General features: G+C 42.4%; 2 protein-coding genes across 2 annotated transcripts; one reads left to right on the top strand and one right to left on the bottom strand.

Moving 5' to 3' along the window:
- Window positions 1–1,847: 1,847 nt before the first annotated feature.
- LOC132087535 (glutamine amidotransferase-like class 1 domain-containing protein 3, mitochondrial) lies at window positions 1,848–7,912 on the top strand. Its single transcript, XM_059493867.1, has 4 exons — window positions 1,848–2,095; window positions 4,594–4,765; window positions 6,549–6,753; window positions 7,624–7,912. Exons 1-4 carry the CDS (start codon window positions 1,988–1,990, stop codon window positions 7,814–7,816), a joined length of 678 nt encoding a protein of 225 aa, XP_059349850.1. The 5' UTR covers window positions 1,848–1,987; the 3' UTR covers window positions 7,817–7,912.
- Window positions 7,913–8,214: 302 nt separating this feature from the next.
- Window positions 8,215–16,379, bottom strand: ACOD1 (aconitate decarboxylase 1). The gene is made up of 5 exons (XM_059493866.1): window positions 16,325–16,379; window positions 14,364–14,525; window positions 13,189–13,278; window positions 10,996–11,201; window positions 8,215–10,431 (listed from the first exon to the last, which is right to left on the bottom strand). The coding sequence occupies exons 1-5, from the start codon at window positions 16,334–16,336 to the stop codon at window positions 9,477–9,479; spliced, it is 1,425 nt and encodes a 474-aa protein (XP_059349849.1). The 5' UTR covers window positions 16,337–16,379; the 3' UTR covers window positions 8,215–9,476.
- Window positions 16,380–16,826: the final 447 nt, after the last annotated feature.

Genomic DNA, 16,826 nt, shown 5'->3' with positions numbered 1-16,826 from the left:
CAGCACGAGCAAGCTGGAGCTAGATCTGGGAACAGAGCTGGCACAGAGGTGCGACATAAAGAACCTGAAGTGGGATAGGACTATCATATCCCAGCCAAGTCTAGGGACAATCCAGGAAAAAGGACCACCTATAACATGAATCTGAGATCCATCTAAAAGACAGGGCCAGAAACAAGACTGGAGATAAGGTTACGGACAATTCAGGTCCAGGATCCATCCAGAAAGACTAGCCAGTAAGTCAGGTCAGAAAGGAGCAGGGAATTGTAGTCCTGAGGGTGCTCGCTTCCCTAGCTCTAACATTAACCCTAGCCCTAACAGCAGATCTTAGGACTACACTCATTTCTCTGAAAATGCATTGAGCTTTGTTGCCTTATATATCAAGAGTTCTATTATCATTAGAGTGCAAGGATTCCATATTGCCAGAGTTTCATACCTCCTTGATGTGTCTCATAGGCAGCTCCTCTAAGCACGGACTCTTCCTGCTCCTTGCAGTAGTCATCTAACTCCAGATCCCACCAATCCACTCCTTATTGGCTATACCACTGTTCGTATTGGCTACAGGTGTGGCCTGTTAAGATCCGGTCTGCTCCTAATCTTTAGTAATTGGTTCAGCTGCAACTGTTTGGGGGATCAGATTACATTCTATACCACCTTCATACTGTATCCCCCTACAGAGCTTCAACTCCTTCCAGGCAGAAGCTGCAGAGAACTCCTTCTCAAGCATAAAGATGACTCCAGTGGGATTCCAGCTCTGCAGACTCTCAGTGGAGCTATGCTGTAATGCTCAATCCTAAGAGGCAGAGTGTGGGCTGTGGTGTAGGCTGAGCTGAAGCCCTACACCCATTTGGAGTAAACACTGCCCAGCAGACAGGAGTCTGCCCTTCAGCAGGGAATTTCTCTATCCTGGCCCTGCCCTGTTCCAGAATCTCCCTGTCCACCATGCCACACAGACTCCCAACCAATCAGTATTCAACTGAATGCATTTTGCTGCAGGAAAAGGCTCTGCTTTCAAATGTTGTTTTTGTTCTGCCCAGACTGCTCACTCTCATGTCCTCTGCAGAAAACCCATACTCCAAATTTTTGGAAGACACTCTAATTTTTCTACAAGATCTAGCTTTTCAGTCCTCTGGTTCAGTAGAAGAGTAAGTTTTCATTATTAAACACAAGCTTCTTCTTATAAGAGAGGCAGCTCTTGAAAAACAAAGGACCAAGAGCTGAGAGATCTTTGTGAAATTCAATGCAGGTGATGCCTGGTGTGGCATTCGTGTGCACAGTCCTAAAGAGGAGACATGGGATGTATTCTTTCCTTTTTGGTTCACTAAAGCAATGCCCTAAGGGAATAAGTGGAAAGAAAGTTTCGTTTGCTAAAATAGCTCAGTTTTCCCTGATAAAGTGGAGCAGCTCCTTAAAACCAGGCATGAGGTTGAGGGAGAAAAAAGGCTTAGGTGGGGTCACTGAAACAAACAGCATCAGGACCCAGCAGTACCGCAGGCCCCTTACTGAACTCTACTTTTTTTCTTTGGCTTTCAAAGCAATTTGGAAGCCGATTTGCATTACACAATTATAGCCCTACGTGCAAAACAAACCCAGCAAACAAAGCCCACCTCACAGGCACCCCCTGAGGCTCAGCGAGGCCCCAGCACTTTCGGGACCAGCGACAGGGTTCTGCAGCGCACCGAGGTCACCGTGCGGCACCCGCCCGTCACTGCCCTGCTGCAGGGCGCAGGCTAGGCCAGCCGTGGGGCCGAAAATATGTCTGAGCTCTAAAATGTGTTCTGTTTAAAACTAGAGACACATGCCCTTTCCTCTCTAGACTTCCTCATTTATTTGCCGCCCGGCCCGCCCGTATGCCGGCGGAAGGTGGAGACGGCGGCGCAGGCGCGGCAGGAGGAGGAGGAGAAAGACCAGGGACCGGACCGGGACCGTGGTGCCAGGCCCGGGCCCGCCGCCTGGCGCAGCTCCTTGCCGGGCCTGAGGGGCGGCTGCCATGGGCAAGCGGGTGGCGCTGGTGCTCGCCGGCTGCGGCGTCTTCGATGGCAGCGAGATTCACGAGGCCTCGGCGGCGCTGGTGCACCTGAGCCGCGGCGGCGCGGAGGTAGCGGGGGCGGCGGGGTGTGGGGGTGTGTGTATGTGTCTGTCTGTGTCTGTGTGTCTGTCTGTGTGTGTGCATGCGACACAGCAGCCGAGAGTCCCCTCTCCGTGGGACAGGAGCCCCTCCCGGTTTGCGGTGCTCCCTGCGCCGCCCCTGCACCCTACAAAGCCCATTCAGCCATAACCTCTCTCTTTATGTTGCCCCCCTCCTCCTGTTTTATTCATTCCCCTCTGTGAAAAACGCCAGTCACTTGTGTTTAAATTTTTAAAAGTTTGTTAATAATAAAATGGTTATAAAAATAGCGACATAATTAAAGTAATAATAATTTGGACGATTTGGATTAGGACAATATGAGACAATAAAAACAAACAGTTACGGACGTCCGGGTACCTATTTCTGGGCAAAATAACACCCGGTAGATACCCACTCGTTAACAGAGGATTAACCCTTAAAAACAACAGCCTATTGCATATTCATACACTTCATACATGATGCATGAATTCCATTCAAACAGGATTCTGTCTGGTCAGTGTCAGCTTCTTCTTCTTAATCCTAACGGCGTCTTCAGGCCTGAGCGAGATGGGAAAAAGTTCGTTTCTTCTGATAAGGGAGCAGTAAATTATTTTTCTCTGAAAGATTTAGGTGTCTTGTGGCTGCTATCTTGGTGCGAGTCCTTTCTTTAAAAAAAGTATCTTAGTTTCTTTTATAACATCATGTTATTACCTAAAACTATATTTAACACACTACTTAAGAAAATTAGAACAGCATAACTTTCTAACATAACACATATAATACTCATTTTAATATTTGCAAAAAGCCAGTCATAAAATACGCATTTTTCAAATTTTCAAACCCTCCAAAGGCCTGCCTGGCTCCCTGACAGGAGTTCAGGTTGCACAAGCAGCTGGACACAAGACTGAAAAGGGGTTTCATTGATACAATTAAGTTACTATACTAAGAGTCAAAGACAGCCCTGCCCAGGTGAGGGCTGTTCCCCTGAGCCTGTGTAGAAGTTAACTGGAGATACAAAACTTGTTTGGCTGTGATCAACCAATTGTAAAAGAGGGGCTTCATGTGGAGAGTTCTCTGAATTTCCCTGTATAGACAATGGCACAAAAGCTCCAGTGGGTGTGCTTGATTTGTGGAATACCACCGAACACCCAGGCTTGCATGACTCTGAAATAAATGATCAATGTCTCTCTTGATGTGTAATTATTTGCTTGTCACACACCAGGTAATGAATCCAATTTTGTGGGCAACAGTGCCAGACTCTTTTTAATGGTGCCCAGTGACAGGAGAAGGAGCAATGGCCATAAACTAAACCACAAGGAGTTTCATCTCAACATGAGGAGGAACTTCTTTACATTGAGGGTGGCAGAGCATGGGAACAGGCTGCCCAGGGAAGCTGTGGAGTCTCTGTCTGTGAAAATATCCAAAACCCACCTGGATGCATTCTTGTGGAGCCTGTTCTAGGTAACCCTGCCTGGTCAGGGGGCTTGGACTGGGTGATCTCCAGAAGTCCCTTCCAGCCCTTAGAATTCTTTGATCCTGTGAAGCCAGGAGCAAGGAGAAGCTGGAGACCTGTCCTTCTCTTCTGGGCACAGGGAGATGAGGATGGGTTAAAAGTCTTTATCTTCCTTCTGATTGCTTTTGCAGCCCTCACTGGGGATTACCTGCTTGCTTTCTGCTCACAGTTTCTGGGCTCTCTTTGGTAAGCTGGGACTTGTCAGAGAAGCCTGGGCCAGGACGTAGTGGTGTGCTTTGGTCCCATCTGTGGCTTCAGGTGGCAGAAGCTGGTCACTGTCTGTGTGTAGCTGTGCTCAGGTGTCTGATGGTAACAACAGCACCCTCATATTTAGCACAAAATTGTCGTCTCGGAGAAGTCTGCAAAGGAAGCTTCAAAACAGACACCGTGGTGCAGCCCCTGTGGTACCCCTGTCACAGGGCTTTGTGTTCTGATGCACTGTCCACCTTTTGTGTCTAACCAAAATCGGTTCTCCTGTGTTTTGGTCTTGCTTTCTGCTGCTGGTGTTTTAGGACAGCTGGTAACTCTTAATGTTTGCTCTAGAAATGCTTGTAAAATTTGCATCTTTAACTTTTTTATGTCAAACGTTTGTAGCACTTCCATCCCATAACAGTTAAGAGCAACCTTTCTTCAAAGTCAGCTGCATGTCCAGTTGGGCTGCTGGTATAAATTGCGGTGTCCTGCTTGTCCTTGGGTTTATCTGCCTTGGCAAAATCAGTAAGCTTGATATTGGCATAAGAATACTCTCCTGTCAGAATGCTGCAGTAATAGGATGGGAATAATGCCTGTGTTTACCCATCCTAATATATCATATGTTGCTTTAGATATTTAATGTGCTAGATTCATCCTGTGGAATTTGCTTGACTTAGATAAGAGGCTTCAGGGACAAAACCTATTTTCATTAAATGATCTTTATTGTGACAAATATGTATGAGTTTTATTTACATTCACAAAATTGCTTCATCTCTCTTCCTAGGTGAAGATATTTGCCCCCAATATTGAGCAAAGGGATGTAGTCAATCACCTAAAAGGAAGTCCAGCAGAAGAGAAGAGAAATGTGTTAGTTGAAAGTGCCAGGTTGGCAAGGGGAAACATTCAGGATTTGGCTGAACTGAAAGCTAGTGAATTTGATGCTGTCATTTTCCCTGGTAGGTATCACAAAATCACAAAATACTCTGTGTTGGAAGGCCCACAAGGATCATTGAGTCCAACTCTTAAGTGAATGGCCCACACAGGGGTTGAGCCCACAACCTTGGTGTTATTAGCACCATGCTCTGACCAGCTGAGCTCATCTTTCAAAAGAAAATTGTGATTTTTTTAACTCAATATATTTATTGATGCATAGTTCACTTAAGTTAAAATGCCAGAGTGTTCTCTTGGTATTAAGTTATGCATCCCACCATTCCTTCTTACTGAATATTGTGAAAACTTCACTACTTATGTATGGACAAGAATTCTGACCAGAGTACAAAAATAGGGTCAGAACTCAGTTACAGGGCAATGCCTTAATTTCAGGGCCTCTGAAAATGTTGGCAGAATAGCAGGTTTCCAAATAGATGATGTTCCATGTCAGATGGGAGTACATTCTGTTTTAATTATGTATCCACTCAGCTGCTGATCGAGTTGTACTAAACATGTTTATGGATAATTTTTCATTTAGAGACCACAAAATTTCATTCCAGACAGAGGTAATTGTAATCATTTTTAGAAATGAAGAAGCTGGAGCATCACGAGAAAATCATGATTTGCTGAAGATCTGTTTCCAGAATATTCATAGTACTGTTAAATACTGCCTTCATGATTGGGCCTGTTAATTTTGGAGTTTTCACACTGCTGTAAGGCCAGCAGAGGGAGCGTGTGTATAACACAGAGAAACAATTCTGCCTGCACTGTGAGCAGTTGATGTCAGGGCTGATCAGGAGCAAATAGAGGCTCACAGATGTTTTCCACATTAATTTCATGCTGTTATAACCCAGGCCCGGGGGGATTGCTGTAGTAACTGTTAGAGGGAAATAAACCCTATTTAGTTTGAAAATTAAAATCTTACCTCAGAGATTTCAGATAACACTTGAAAGTGAGCAAACCGGGAAAGGAAAAATATTAAAAATGCAAAGCTTCTTGATGTCTGCCCAAGTACTTGTGGAAATTTCTTTATGCTTATTGGAGAAAAGTTGATGCTGTGCACATTCCATGTGGAATAACCTTACTTTGAGTATTCTGATGGTTATAAATCCAGCAGACAAAGGAGCTGTAAAATACAATCTGCTTATGCAATTAAATGACGATTAAATGTATATAAAGAATTGTTAAAACTAATTTATAGAAAGACAAATCAGCACTATTTTTAATAGGAAATTATGTTATCATTTACAAGGTTTTTTGTCTTAGAATACCATATGTTATAATGTCTATTTTATGTAAAATCCCTAATGGTTTTTTTATTGTGTTAATGTTTTCAACTTTTTTAAGTTGAAAAGTAGTTCTAGGGAAGAAGAACAGCTCTTCTATAATTGCTTAAGCATAAAAATAAAACTTGAGAGTTCATTACTATAGAGGGTCAAATCACTGTTTGCATTACTTCCATACTTGTGCTTTTAACTAGTAGTCCCTCTTCTTTATTGAGTGCAGGAGAATGTGACGTTTCCTCTTTGTCTAGTTGTTACTTTTTGAAACAAGGTTAAGCTTTCTGGCATGCATATAACCTGCATGGTATAAAAGAGTGCACAGCTAAACTTTTAACATTGTAAATCCATTGTTTACAGGTTACAGTGACATTGTAAGCCTTTCAGTACAGTGACTTAACAGTCCCACTGATACCAAGATTATGTTGTAAAAAAGAGCTTCTGTTTGGTGTGTGCTACATCAAATTTAATAGCTTTTAGCAGTGCCTTATATTTGAGCTTTTTGGTTTTGGTTTGTTTTCTTCCTTAGGTGGTTTTGGTGTAGCAAAGAATCTGTGTTCCTGGGCTGTAGATGGCAAGAACTGTACTGTCAACGAGCATGTGAACTCCACACTCCAGGCCTTCCACAGTGCTAAAAAGCCCATTGGTTTGTGCTGCATATCACCAGTTCTGGCAGCCAAAGTCTTTCCTGGCTGTGAGGTTACAGTTGGTCAGGATAAAAACGTAGATGGAAGGTAAGAAGGAAATGGATGGAGATGATTTTCATTGGAATTAAGATTAGCAAATGGATAGGCTTCTGAGCAAAAGTTTCTTTAGTTACTTTTTAGAAAAATTAGTGACAGTTTTCAGGAGAATAATAGTAGTAGGCGCAGAACTCTCAGGGCAGACAGAGTGAATCCTTGAGGTCAGGTGACTTGTGATGCTACAACCAGGTATACACTGATCTGAGATACCATAGAATTGTTTAGGTTGGAAAAGTCCTCTAGGATGGGTGAGTCCAACTGCTAAAACAGGGATTTTTAATAAAGTTTTTCTGGTGGTAGTGGTTTGGGGCCACTTTAGGGGAGGGAGATGAGAACAAGGCCTGGCAGAAAGCAGTACTGCTTCAAGAACTGTCAACTCCCAATAAAACTTCTGAATTAAATTTATCAGCAGCCATAGTGGGAGATTCTGTTCAGAACAGATTGCATCTGTTTCTTCCTTATCAGAAGGGGGGAAAAATCAAAATCTCTGGAGATCCCAGAGGAACACCTTGCATGGAGGGGTTGGAAAAGGTTGCAAGTTCAGCTGGCTTCTCTCAACCTTTTAAAGATCAGTTATGGCTGCACTTGGTATCATCTTCCAAACTTATGGAAAGATTATTAAAAAGTATTGTACCTCCTGACATATTGTGTCTCCATATTTCAGACCTTGTTTTCAAAGGTATTAGATCACTTGATGTGTCCATAGGGGATAGGAAAATCTGATCATAGCAGCCTCTAACTCCCTTGTCATCATCAGTTAAAGACTCATGCAGATATTGTAGTTCTCTCATTCAAGTTACGTGTGCAGAATTTTATGGCTGTATCATTCCTTTATGTTAATTAAAGTCTTTTTGTTTACAGATTTCCTGACGCTGAAACGGCATCTGCTATAGCAGAGCTTGGATGTAAGCACATTTGCAAAAATGTAAATGAATCCCATGTGGATAAAGCCAATAAAATAGTTACTACCTGTGCTTTCATGTGCAAAGCTCCTCTGCATGAAATCTTTGACGGAATTGGAACAATGGTACAAGAAGTCCTGAAGCTTGCCTGACTAGGAGTGTACAGACTTCTCCAAGAAAATCAGTGTAGCTAAGCATGAACATTTAGCTTCCTTAGATTGAATAAATAAAATGATGCAACTGCTAAACTTCACAGTTCCTGGTTTGTTTGGTGGGGTGTTTTTTAATATTTAATACATCAGATAGTTACTGCTGAATTTAACCTATTTATTTCTCTTTTAAAATAGAAACCATATATTGAAGGTGATGGGGGAGTTCCTTTGGGTTTTTTTTTTTTTGTTAATGAATCCAAATGTATTCAGCTGCAATAGCAATTGCAATGTACCCAGCTGCAATTACAAGTGAAGTAGCTGTAAATGAGTCTGTTTACCATCACTATAGGTGAATAATTCAATTCTGATTTCTAATCAGAGGAGAATAATAAAAGAATGTGGTTATTTGGGTTCTTTTTTCCCCTTGCAAGTCTTTAAGCAGGTATTACTGATGGACTTCCAAAATTTTTGCAGAGCCCCTAGGTAAACGAACTTTATAAACCAAGATGCAGCACAAATGAATGCATTGCATGTGCAAAATACACAAGTTTTGCGCCAATAAATGAAGGAATTTCCGATTTATTTAGTAAAATTAATGAGATTTATTTTGAAATTTTTTTTCTTGCATACATTGTTTATTGCCCTGAGGAAGACAGTTTTATATGTATTAGAAACCATGCTTTGATCTTCTAAATGTGAAGAAAGGCTTGACAGCTTCTCTTAGATGATCAGTCTGGCAAGGCTTTCTAGTCCTGGAGGAACAAAAAATTCCCAGAATTCATGGTCTGGGTTCACTGTGGACACTGAGTTTTCTCTGAGTTGGTAAGAAGTGCTCTGGTGCTCACAGGTCTGTCACTCCTGCCCATTGTGGTGCAGCCCACACTCTGCTGGGCCTGAAATAACCTACACTGACATCACCTGCTCAGCGTCTCGTGTAACGGGCAGGAATGAAACAGGAACAGACCTGCACCACAGAGCAGCCAGCAGGTGGAACAGGGCAAGAATGCCTTTATGGTGAGGAGCGTGGAGCTGTCCCTCGAGCTCAGCATTCGTGTGATCAGGCTGGGCCCAGGCCTTTGCTGCCTCAGTGCCAGAGCAATGGCTACAGTGACACATGACATGCTGCAGAGTAGGGAGTGCTACCCCTCCCTACATCTGCTGGGTTATTTTAGCATAAATGTCAACACTCAGCCATAACAGATTCCCTCTTCAAGGAGCTTGTAGAGATAAATCTACAGAAATAATTATGAAAAGGTTTTCATTCTCTACTTCTAACCATGATGATTTTCACAGACAGAGGACTTCCCTACTCTTCCAGAGTTTGGATTTCCTGTTGGAGATATTTAGGAGAAGCAGAAAACAGATTTTTGGCAGAGGAGCAGGGAGATTTTTGTGCTGTGAGCAAGCAGTGAGTGCTCTGCCTCTAGAGGTACAAAGATAGCTGGGGTCAGCTGTGCCAACACAGGATCTTCTGTTCAGCCTGGCTAAGCTGGGCACATAAACACCAAATTATTTACCTAATCAAAACCCACAGCATTGAACTGAATATGGTTCTTGTGTTACAGGAGTCTTATTTAAAAGTGCTTGAGTCACTAAGTAAGAGTTTGTCCTGAATTTTGCATTGGCTTTGTGAAGAGCACGTAGCTGTTGGCCAGAACGCTCAGAGGAAGCGCAGCTTCTCTGGAAGTGCTCTAGCAGACTGTCCTGATAGAAATGTACTTAATACAGAACAGTCCTCTACTTTTTCCAGGTTGTACACAGTCTCTATAATGCCTTCCATGGCTTCTGTGGGCAGGATGTTGAGCACATTGGATTGAAACTTTTTCTCCAAGTCTTCCTTTTCCAGAGGTTTCCTCCAGTGCCCGTAGAAGGTAGCGCAGCGGTCGCTGATGGTGCTGCCGCCCCGAAGCGTGACGCTCACTTGGCAGTACAGGCTGTCAAAGCTGGGTGTGTTGTCAGGGGGGTGCTCCAGCTGCGTTTTGCAGAGGAGCTCCCTCAAGGCCGGCCGGTGAATGTTCTCACTGCTGAAGGACTGGACTGACATGCTGCCATCCAGCAAAGCTGAGCACGCAACAAACTGGAAGGAGTGTCGTGCTTCGTGCTCTGAGGCTGGGCTGGGTCTGTTCACGTATTTGACCTCAGGGACTTTGAGAATGACTTTCTCGATTTTATCAATGGGGAGCGAACTCTCACTGCTCTCCACGAGCTTCCTCCTAACAGAAGACGCTGCATCAGCCACCCAGTGTGTTGCGAGATGAGCAGGAAAGCGTTTGATGGCCACATCTTGCTGGTCCAAGAGCCATGGGTAGGACTGCAAGGTTGGCAGAGTCTGTGGGTTGTAATCTGTATAGAAGGCACCCATCCCTGACTCCATGTCCAAGATCTCTTTGTTTCCTTGAAGGCCCTGTAAAGCTAAGCAAGCTGCTTCCAGTCCATTCTTGGCAGCATTCCCAATATGGAGGGGTTTTATTTGGGTTGCTGCATTAGCCAGTGGGGCACCTGCATAGGAGGCAGCAATAGCCAAGGCATTTTTACATTCCAGCTGGTCAAGAGCTAGCAGTTTAGCACAAGCTGCTGCGCTCCCCATCGTACCAACCACAGCCGGTGGGTGAAACCTGAAAAACAAAAGTGTCTTCATTACCAGATCTCAAAAACTCACCCAAATTCACTATCTAGAAAAGCTTTTCATTCATTGCCATGGGAACTGGATTGGACCATAAAGAAACATACATTCAGCATTCACATGTGGGCCTAACTGAGAGTTATCACATTTCCCCAGGAAAAAGTAAAACTGGAATAGTGTTGCTTGCAGTAAGTCCTTCCCAGAAACTGATGGAAACATTAGTGCTGCTCATAGTTTAAAGCAAATTTATAGTCAATTATAAAGTTATATTTATTATTATTTAAATTTATATATTATTCTAAATCTATAAAAATTCAAAGTAGGGAGATCATTGCCTCATTCTGAATTAGTCAATGCTTTTAAAAAAAAATCTATTAGGTACAGAGTTAGGAATCAAATGTATTTATGTGTAAGATGAGCCTTCCCAAAATTTCCAACCAACAGCTTAGGAAATATGAATAACTGTGCCACCTGTATATTAATTGACATTTAATTATGTATATTAGCACTGATAAAAAAAACACCTCCATTTTCTACTTTAAACCTTTCTATGTACCTTCTTGGAATATTCCTGGCTTCTCTGGAGAAGTGCAGCAACCTGCCTTGCACTTCGATTCCCACATTGAAAGCTAAGAGCAGATCAAGACCTGAGATTTTTTTCTTCTGAGGGAAGGCCTCTGAGAGTGCAATCAATGCAGGGAGCACAGCCCCAGATGGGTGTGTGGCTGGATGCCAGGTGTCATCAAAGTCCATTGAGTGCACCTAATGGAAAGAGAAGCATTGGTATGTTAGAAATAAACTCTGACTTTGCAAGGTTGCCTCAGTCAAATGAAACTACTGCAACTGGTATTAAAAAGTTCCAGAGAACTAGATCTTTCTTAGAAAGCAAAAATTTCAAAAGTCTTTTAAAGAGCTTTACTCCCAACATGGCTGTCTGAGAAGTGGCAATGCAGCAGAGATCTTTCCTCAGAGAAGAATAATTCTAATTCAGCTTGTACCAGCCTGAAACTGGTGTGACAGTGATTCCTTTTTTCTGCAGTTTCTGCTTTCATTCGACTGGTATAATTAAAGCAGCTGTTCTAGGTCCACCATGTGAACAATGAATTTTCTCTTTCCCCAAAACATAATGAAATATAAACACAATGAAATTCCTTCCCCGGTGCTGGAACTGATGCTGCCATTAGGACTTGCACCATAAAACTGTAGCAGCTAAATACTGCTAAATGGAATTTATATCATCAGAACTATTTTTCTGCTGGAACCATCTACTGTAAAGAGGCACAAGCCTGAAAATGTACAGGAGGCTTTATTTTGTGAATTTTAAGCACACTGAAACAAGACCTGTCACACAAGAAACCAGATATCCTGGAGTTGCTGGGAGTAGGAGAAAGCTACAGTGTGAATGTGGAATGAGCTGCTTGGCTCAAGAGAGTGTCCCAAGACGTGCCTTCTCTTTCTCATGCCCAGAGGCCAGCTGCTCAGGAAGGTTTTAGGTGTTCCCAGCATGGCATATGGCTGCTGATCTGGCAGCAGATTGTCCCCAAAAGTGCAGTCAGTGTCTGTAATGCACACCTTGTCACACACATTCCTTCGTCCTGTGAAGTTTTGAGAACCCCCAAAGACCTGAGAGCATCAGGGACAGCATTTTTTTTATTTAGCATACTAAAACACCTCAAAAACCTGAACTTTCACATCTGCTCACCCTCAGAGCAAACTGGGAAGGTGGTCAGGCTCCCCAGCAGTCAGGTTTTGCCCTGTTATACTGTGATTCTGCATTTTTGAGGACTGTTTCTAAACAGATAGAAGAAAACACAATGTTTGCCTTGAAAACCTTTGATGCCATCTGGGAAGATGCCCTGCAGTGCAGGATAAGGGAAGTTGTGGCCAATACCCTGTAAGCTGTGGTTCTGGTGTCTTCAGTAAGTGCTTAAATTGACCTGTGACCAAGAGACAAACCGATCATATATATGCTAACAGCCAGATCTGAATATCGTAAGGGCTGCTAGGAGCTGAGCAGTACCAGATCTCATTTCCAAGGTAATTTTCTCTACATTGGAAATGAGCTGTTAAATTGGACCTCTGATATTGTTGTCACACTAATTTAAATAGGCTTAATATTACCATTTCCTTGGTTGGTCACCTTTCCTAGTTTTGCATAATTGCCAAATTTGTCTACCCCACCTCTTGTGCATCTTTCAATTTCAAATGGTTTCAGCCTCAATCTGAATTTAGACAAATGTCTGGGGAGTCAGTTATTGCTTTAATGACAAAGTGCATGTCCAAAATATATCACTGGCTTTTGGAAACTGTGTAACTGAAGATTAAGTTGCCTTGTGATATTATGTCTGTATGTATCTATATGTGCATCTGTGTTTTTCTGTAACTGTACTTTGCCAGTTGGCAAGAAATTCAGATCCCAGTGAAATGAACTAGAGGGTGCGTTTTTAAGCAGCTACAGCAAGGTTGTCGCCTTGCTACAAGATTGCCAGGTTGTAAGATGTAGAGTTCTGACACTTGACAACAGCCCCAGGTCCCACATTAAATGTAAGGGATGCTGTTGAGCTGGATCATACATATATTATACCTTAAGTTCATTGGAAGCAAGTTGAATCACATTAGGAGAATAATCTAGAAAAGTTTTGTAGCAGGCTTCAGAATAAGCTATCATTTTTGGGACATTCTGTTCTCTATAGAGCAAGAATGGCATCAATTTGTATGATTTCAGAGCAAATAAAAGAGCATCCCTTACAGCTACTCCATTCACAAAAGCTGCATACAGAGGAGGCAGTCGGAAATCCAAGTGGCCCCAGATGGTACTGGATAAATCTGAGCTGTAGATCTGAAACAAATTGACATAAATTAATTCAAAGTCCTGAACTTAAGGATAAATGTGCATTGTATCTCTGATGTAACTGAGAGTAGACCATGTCCTCTGGGGACATAACTGCTCCCTTTTATGAGAAAAATATTGTTTTTTCAGAAAGTCTGAAAAGGAAGTCAGTTTTATGTTGGCTTATGTCCTATTCCACCCAACAGAGCTCGGGGGCAGACCAACACCACCCACCTGGCACTCAGTACCTTCACACTCTGGCCACTGAATGCCCCTTCTAACCACCCATTGACAGCATCACAGAATCAGCTGGGTTGGAAAAAACCCCTGAGATCATCAAGTCCAACCTAAATTATATGGGACTGTCATAATCTTGTTGGAGAAGATGTCTCATTAAAGGGTTTTGTTTTCTGTGTGTCAGTAAGAGCCTGAGTAAATGATAGATGGCCTCCTGGTGCTGCAAACTGAATAAAAGGGCATAAATTACCCTGTTTTGGAAGGGGGAATTCTCTGTGGGAAGAGACTAACTGGCACACAGAGCTCTGGAGCACAAGTCCACCCAGGCAGGTCTGAATGATAAAACAGTGGGAAGAACTCCTCATTGATGCACTCCTGTGCTGGGAAAGGCTTATTTTCAGGGTCAATTACTCTGCTAGTTTGAGGAGAGCAAGACTGGAGGAGAAGCACAGCTAATGCACCTCAGACAATTATGTTTTATGGACTGCAAGTAACCCACTCCTAGCTCCCCATCTCATTAACAGTTCCTTGATTTGAAGGGCTGGTGATAAGTGATGCTTACTTTGTTGATGTTTTTAATAAGATATCATAGGTGAAAGAAAGGAAGGGGTTCTCAGCTGACTGTGTTTGTAAGGGGGATCTTAGCATACAGAGTGATACACAGGCTTTTGCCCATCCAGAGTGGAAAGTAATTTGAGCACTGAAGTTTCACTGTCTCCAGTGGGAAGAACACAATTTCTCTCTTTCCATCCATGAAAGAATTTCACCATGGCAAAATTTCCTTTTCATTGCCCAAGTTTTCCCTTGCTTTCTTAAAGCTAAACCTTAGGGTGTGCCATGAATGCCAGACAGCTTACCTTGCTGTACTGTGCCACTTTGTGGAAGACCTCAGTGCTGGTACCCAGAAGCCCCACTCCAAGAGTATCCAGAATCATTCGCTTACTTCTCTGAATTACTTCATCTGTCAACTGATTTGCATTCAAACCATGAATCACCTTAGCAAAATTTCCTGTAACTGTCTGGGAAGGGAAGAAATAAAGAAAAAGAAGAAGTAGATATTTCTCTATATTTAAAGTAAACACTATTTTCTTTCCTCTTTTTTTTTTTTTTTCTTTCCTCTTTTTTTATCCTTTCAGTTTTTGGGCTATTGTCTAGCACACTGGCCATTTCTACCCCTGCTTACATGAATTGCATCAGCAAAGCCAAGGTTTGAATTCTTCCTCTTTTTAATCCGAGAAATGACACTTATTTATAATTTACTTATGCTTTCATCATTATCCTTTTCTGGTCTCTATTTCTTCTGTTCTCCCCAAGCCCTTGAGAGTATGCACTGCAGGTGCTATAACTATGCAAGATTATCGTCTCTATCTCATCTCCATCTCTAATGACTATTCACACACACACATCCCCCAAACAGAAGTAAAAACATCTGTCTTTCCCATGGCACCTACTTGTTGGTATTGAAATCAGTGGGAGAGTAGCATTTCAAGCCAGTGCACCCACTACCACACAAGAAGGCAAGATTTAATCTCCCTGACTGGTAGCCTTACTATCCCAAATCTTGCTGAGCTTGGAGCTCAGTAGAAGGCAGGAGTTGGCAGCCCTACCTTGCACATACTGCTCATAGCTCCCAGCTCCCATTGAATTTACTCTCAGCTGGAGTCCCAGCTTTTCTCCCAGACAAGATCTTGCCTCTTTGAAAAGCAGCGGCTCCTTGTTCCTGGATCCTGCTGATCTGGGAATTATATATATTTATTTTGCTCTCCTATTGAGCAATGACCCATTATGCAAATTCAACCTGCTTCTTGGCTGTGAGCTGCTGTTAGTATCTGTTTCAGAAAATGATCTCAAACTTCCCTTCCTGGACCATTAGAAATGTCCCACTTCCTGGATCATTAGAAATAATATGTAGAGGTACACATTATTTACAACCTAAAAAAGAAACAATTTCTTTTTTATACTGGCAGTAGTGAATATTTATCTTCTCTCTCTTTGGAAATTATCTCCTTTCATTTCCCCTCTTCATTGCCCTTCCTTTACTCCCCTGTACATATCTACACAGAGTGTTGATGTTGCCTTTTGGCCTTCATTTAGCTGAGGTAAACAAACCAAACTCTGCTGTTGTCTCCTCTGCAATATGGACTCAGCCCTACCATGCTCATATATTTTCATTGCACTGTTCACACTGCATTCCTCTTTCTCTAGCAATAGTGACCTGCCATGGATATATTTTATGAAAAATCTTTTTGATAGGATCTTTTATCCTGAGAAGCTGAGAAGCATCAGAAATGAAATGTAAACAATAATTATCTGCTGCTGTAGAATGCAACAGGTTCATCTTTGATTGGTCTTATGTGGTTGTTTTTAATTAATGGTCAGTCACAGTCCGGCTGTCTCAGACTCTCTGGTCAGTCACAAGATTTTATTATCATTCTATTCCTTTCTTTTGCTAGCTTTCAGATGTATTTTTTCTCTTTTCTCTTAGTATAATTTTAGTACACAATTTTCTTTTAACATAATATATATCATAAAATAATAAATCAGCCTTCTGAAACATGGAGTCAAGATTCTCATCTCTTCCTTTGTCCTGGGACCGCTGCAAACACCACCACAGTGATCAGAATTGTACCCACCATTACAAACAAGTTCTCACTCACACTTGCAGTGAAGCATTAAGATTGTCCCAAGGAAGAATTACAAGCAGTTTAAAGCAGGTGGACCCCATTTCCCATGGTGTGGTGGTCACCAACTGCAGCATTTGGAGTAAGGATACAAAAGCTTAAAGAGAGAATTACAGTGCAAGGAAACAAGACAGTACCTTTGCCCACATCCTGCAGGGGTGATGCACGTCCCAGAGAGATGCAGCAAATGAGTGGTGGCCAGTGAGCAGGGGAACTCACTCTCTCACTATTTATGTGTGTCTGCCTTAGTTGGGGGAAGGAATATTAGGCCTTTCCACTTCTGCATCTTGTCCTATTTCCTCTTCTGCCTATAAATGTTCTGTTTTGTTTCACTTTCAATTTTCCTCTGACTAATTACACTATAAACCTCTGGGACACATGTGATAGGACTTAGCCAGTCATGTTTACATGTTGTGTAAGTTAATACATGTAATACTTCATTACCAGATAGGAGCTGATTCATCTGGCAGCATGGAGACCTGTGTGGAACCACAGTAATACACGGCTGGAAAAGTCCAGTACTAGACTAGAGGATGGCAAAGGCTGTTTTAGCTTAAACAACCTGTTGTTTATTTGTTTTTTTTTTTTTTTTCTTCTTTTGCTATATGTCCCCTCTCTAACACATACAATTCAGACTTG

This window comes from Ammospiza nelsoni, chromosome 2, assembly GCF_027579445.1.
Source record: "Ammospiza nelsoni isolate bAmmNel1 chromosome 2, bAmmNel1.pri, whole genome shotgun sequence".
Classification (NCBI taxonomy): domain Eukaryota; kingdom Metazoa; phylum Chordata; class Aves; order Passeriformes; family Passerellidae; genus Ammospiza; species Ammospiza nelsoni.
The sequence above is the reverse complement of the archived record's forward strand: the minus strand, read 5'-3'. Positions and strand labels throughout refer to the sequence as shown.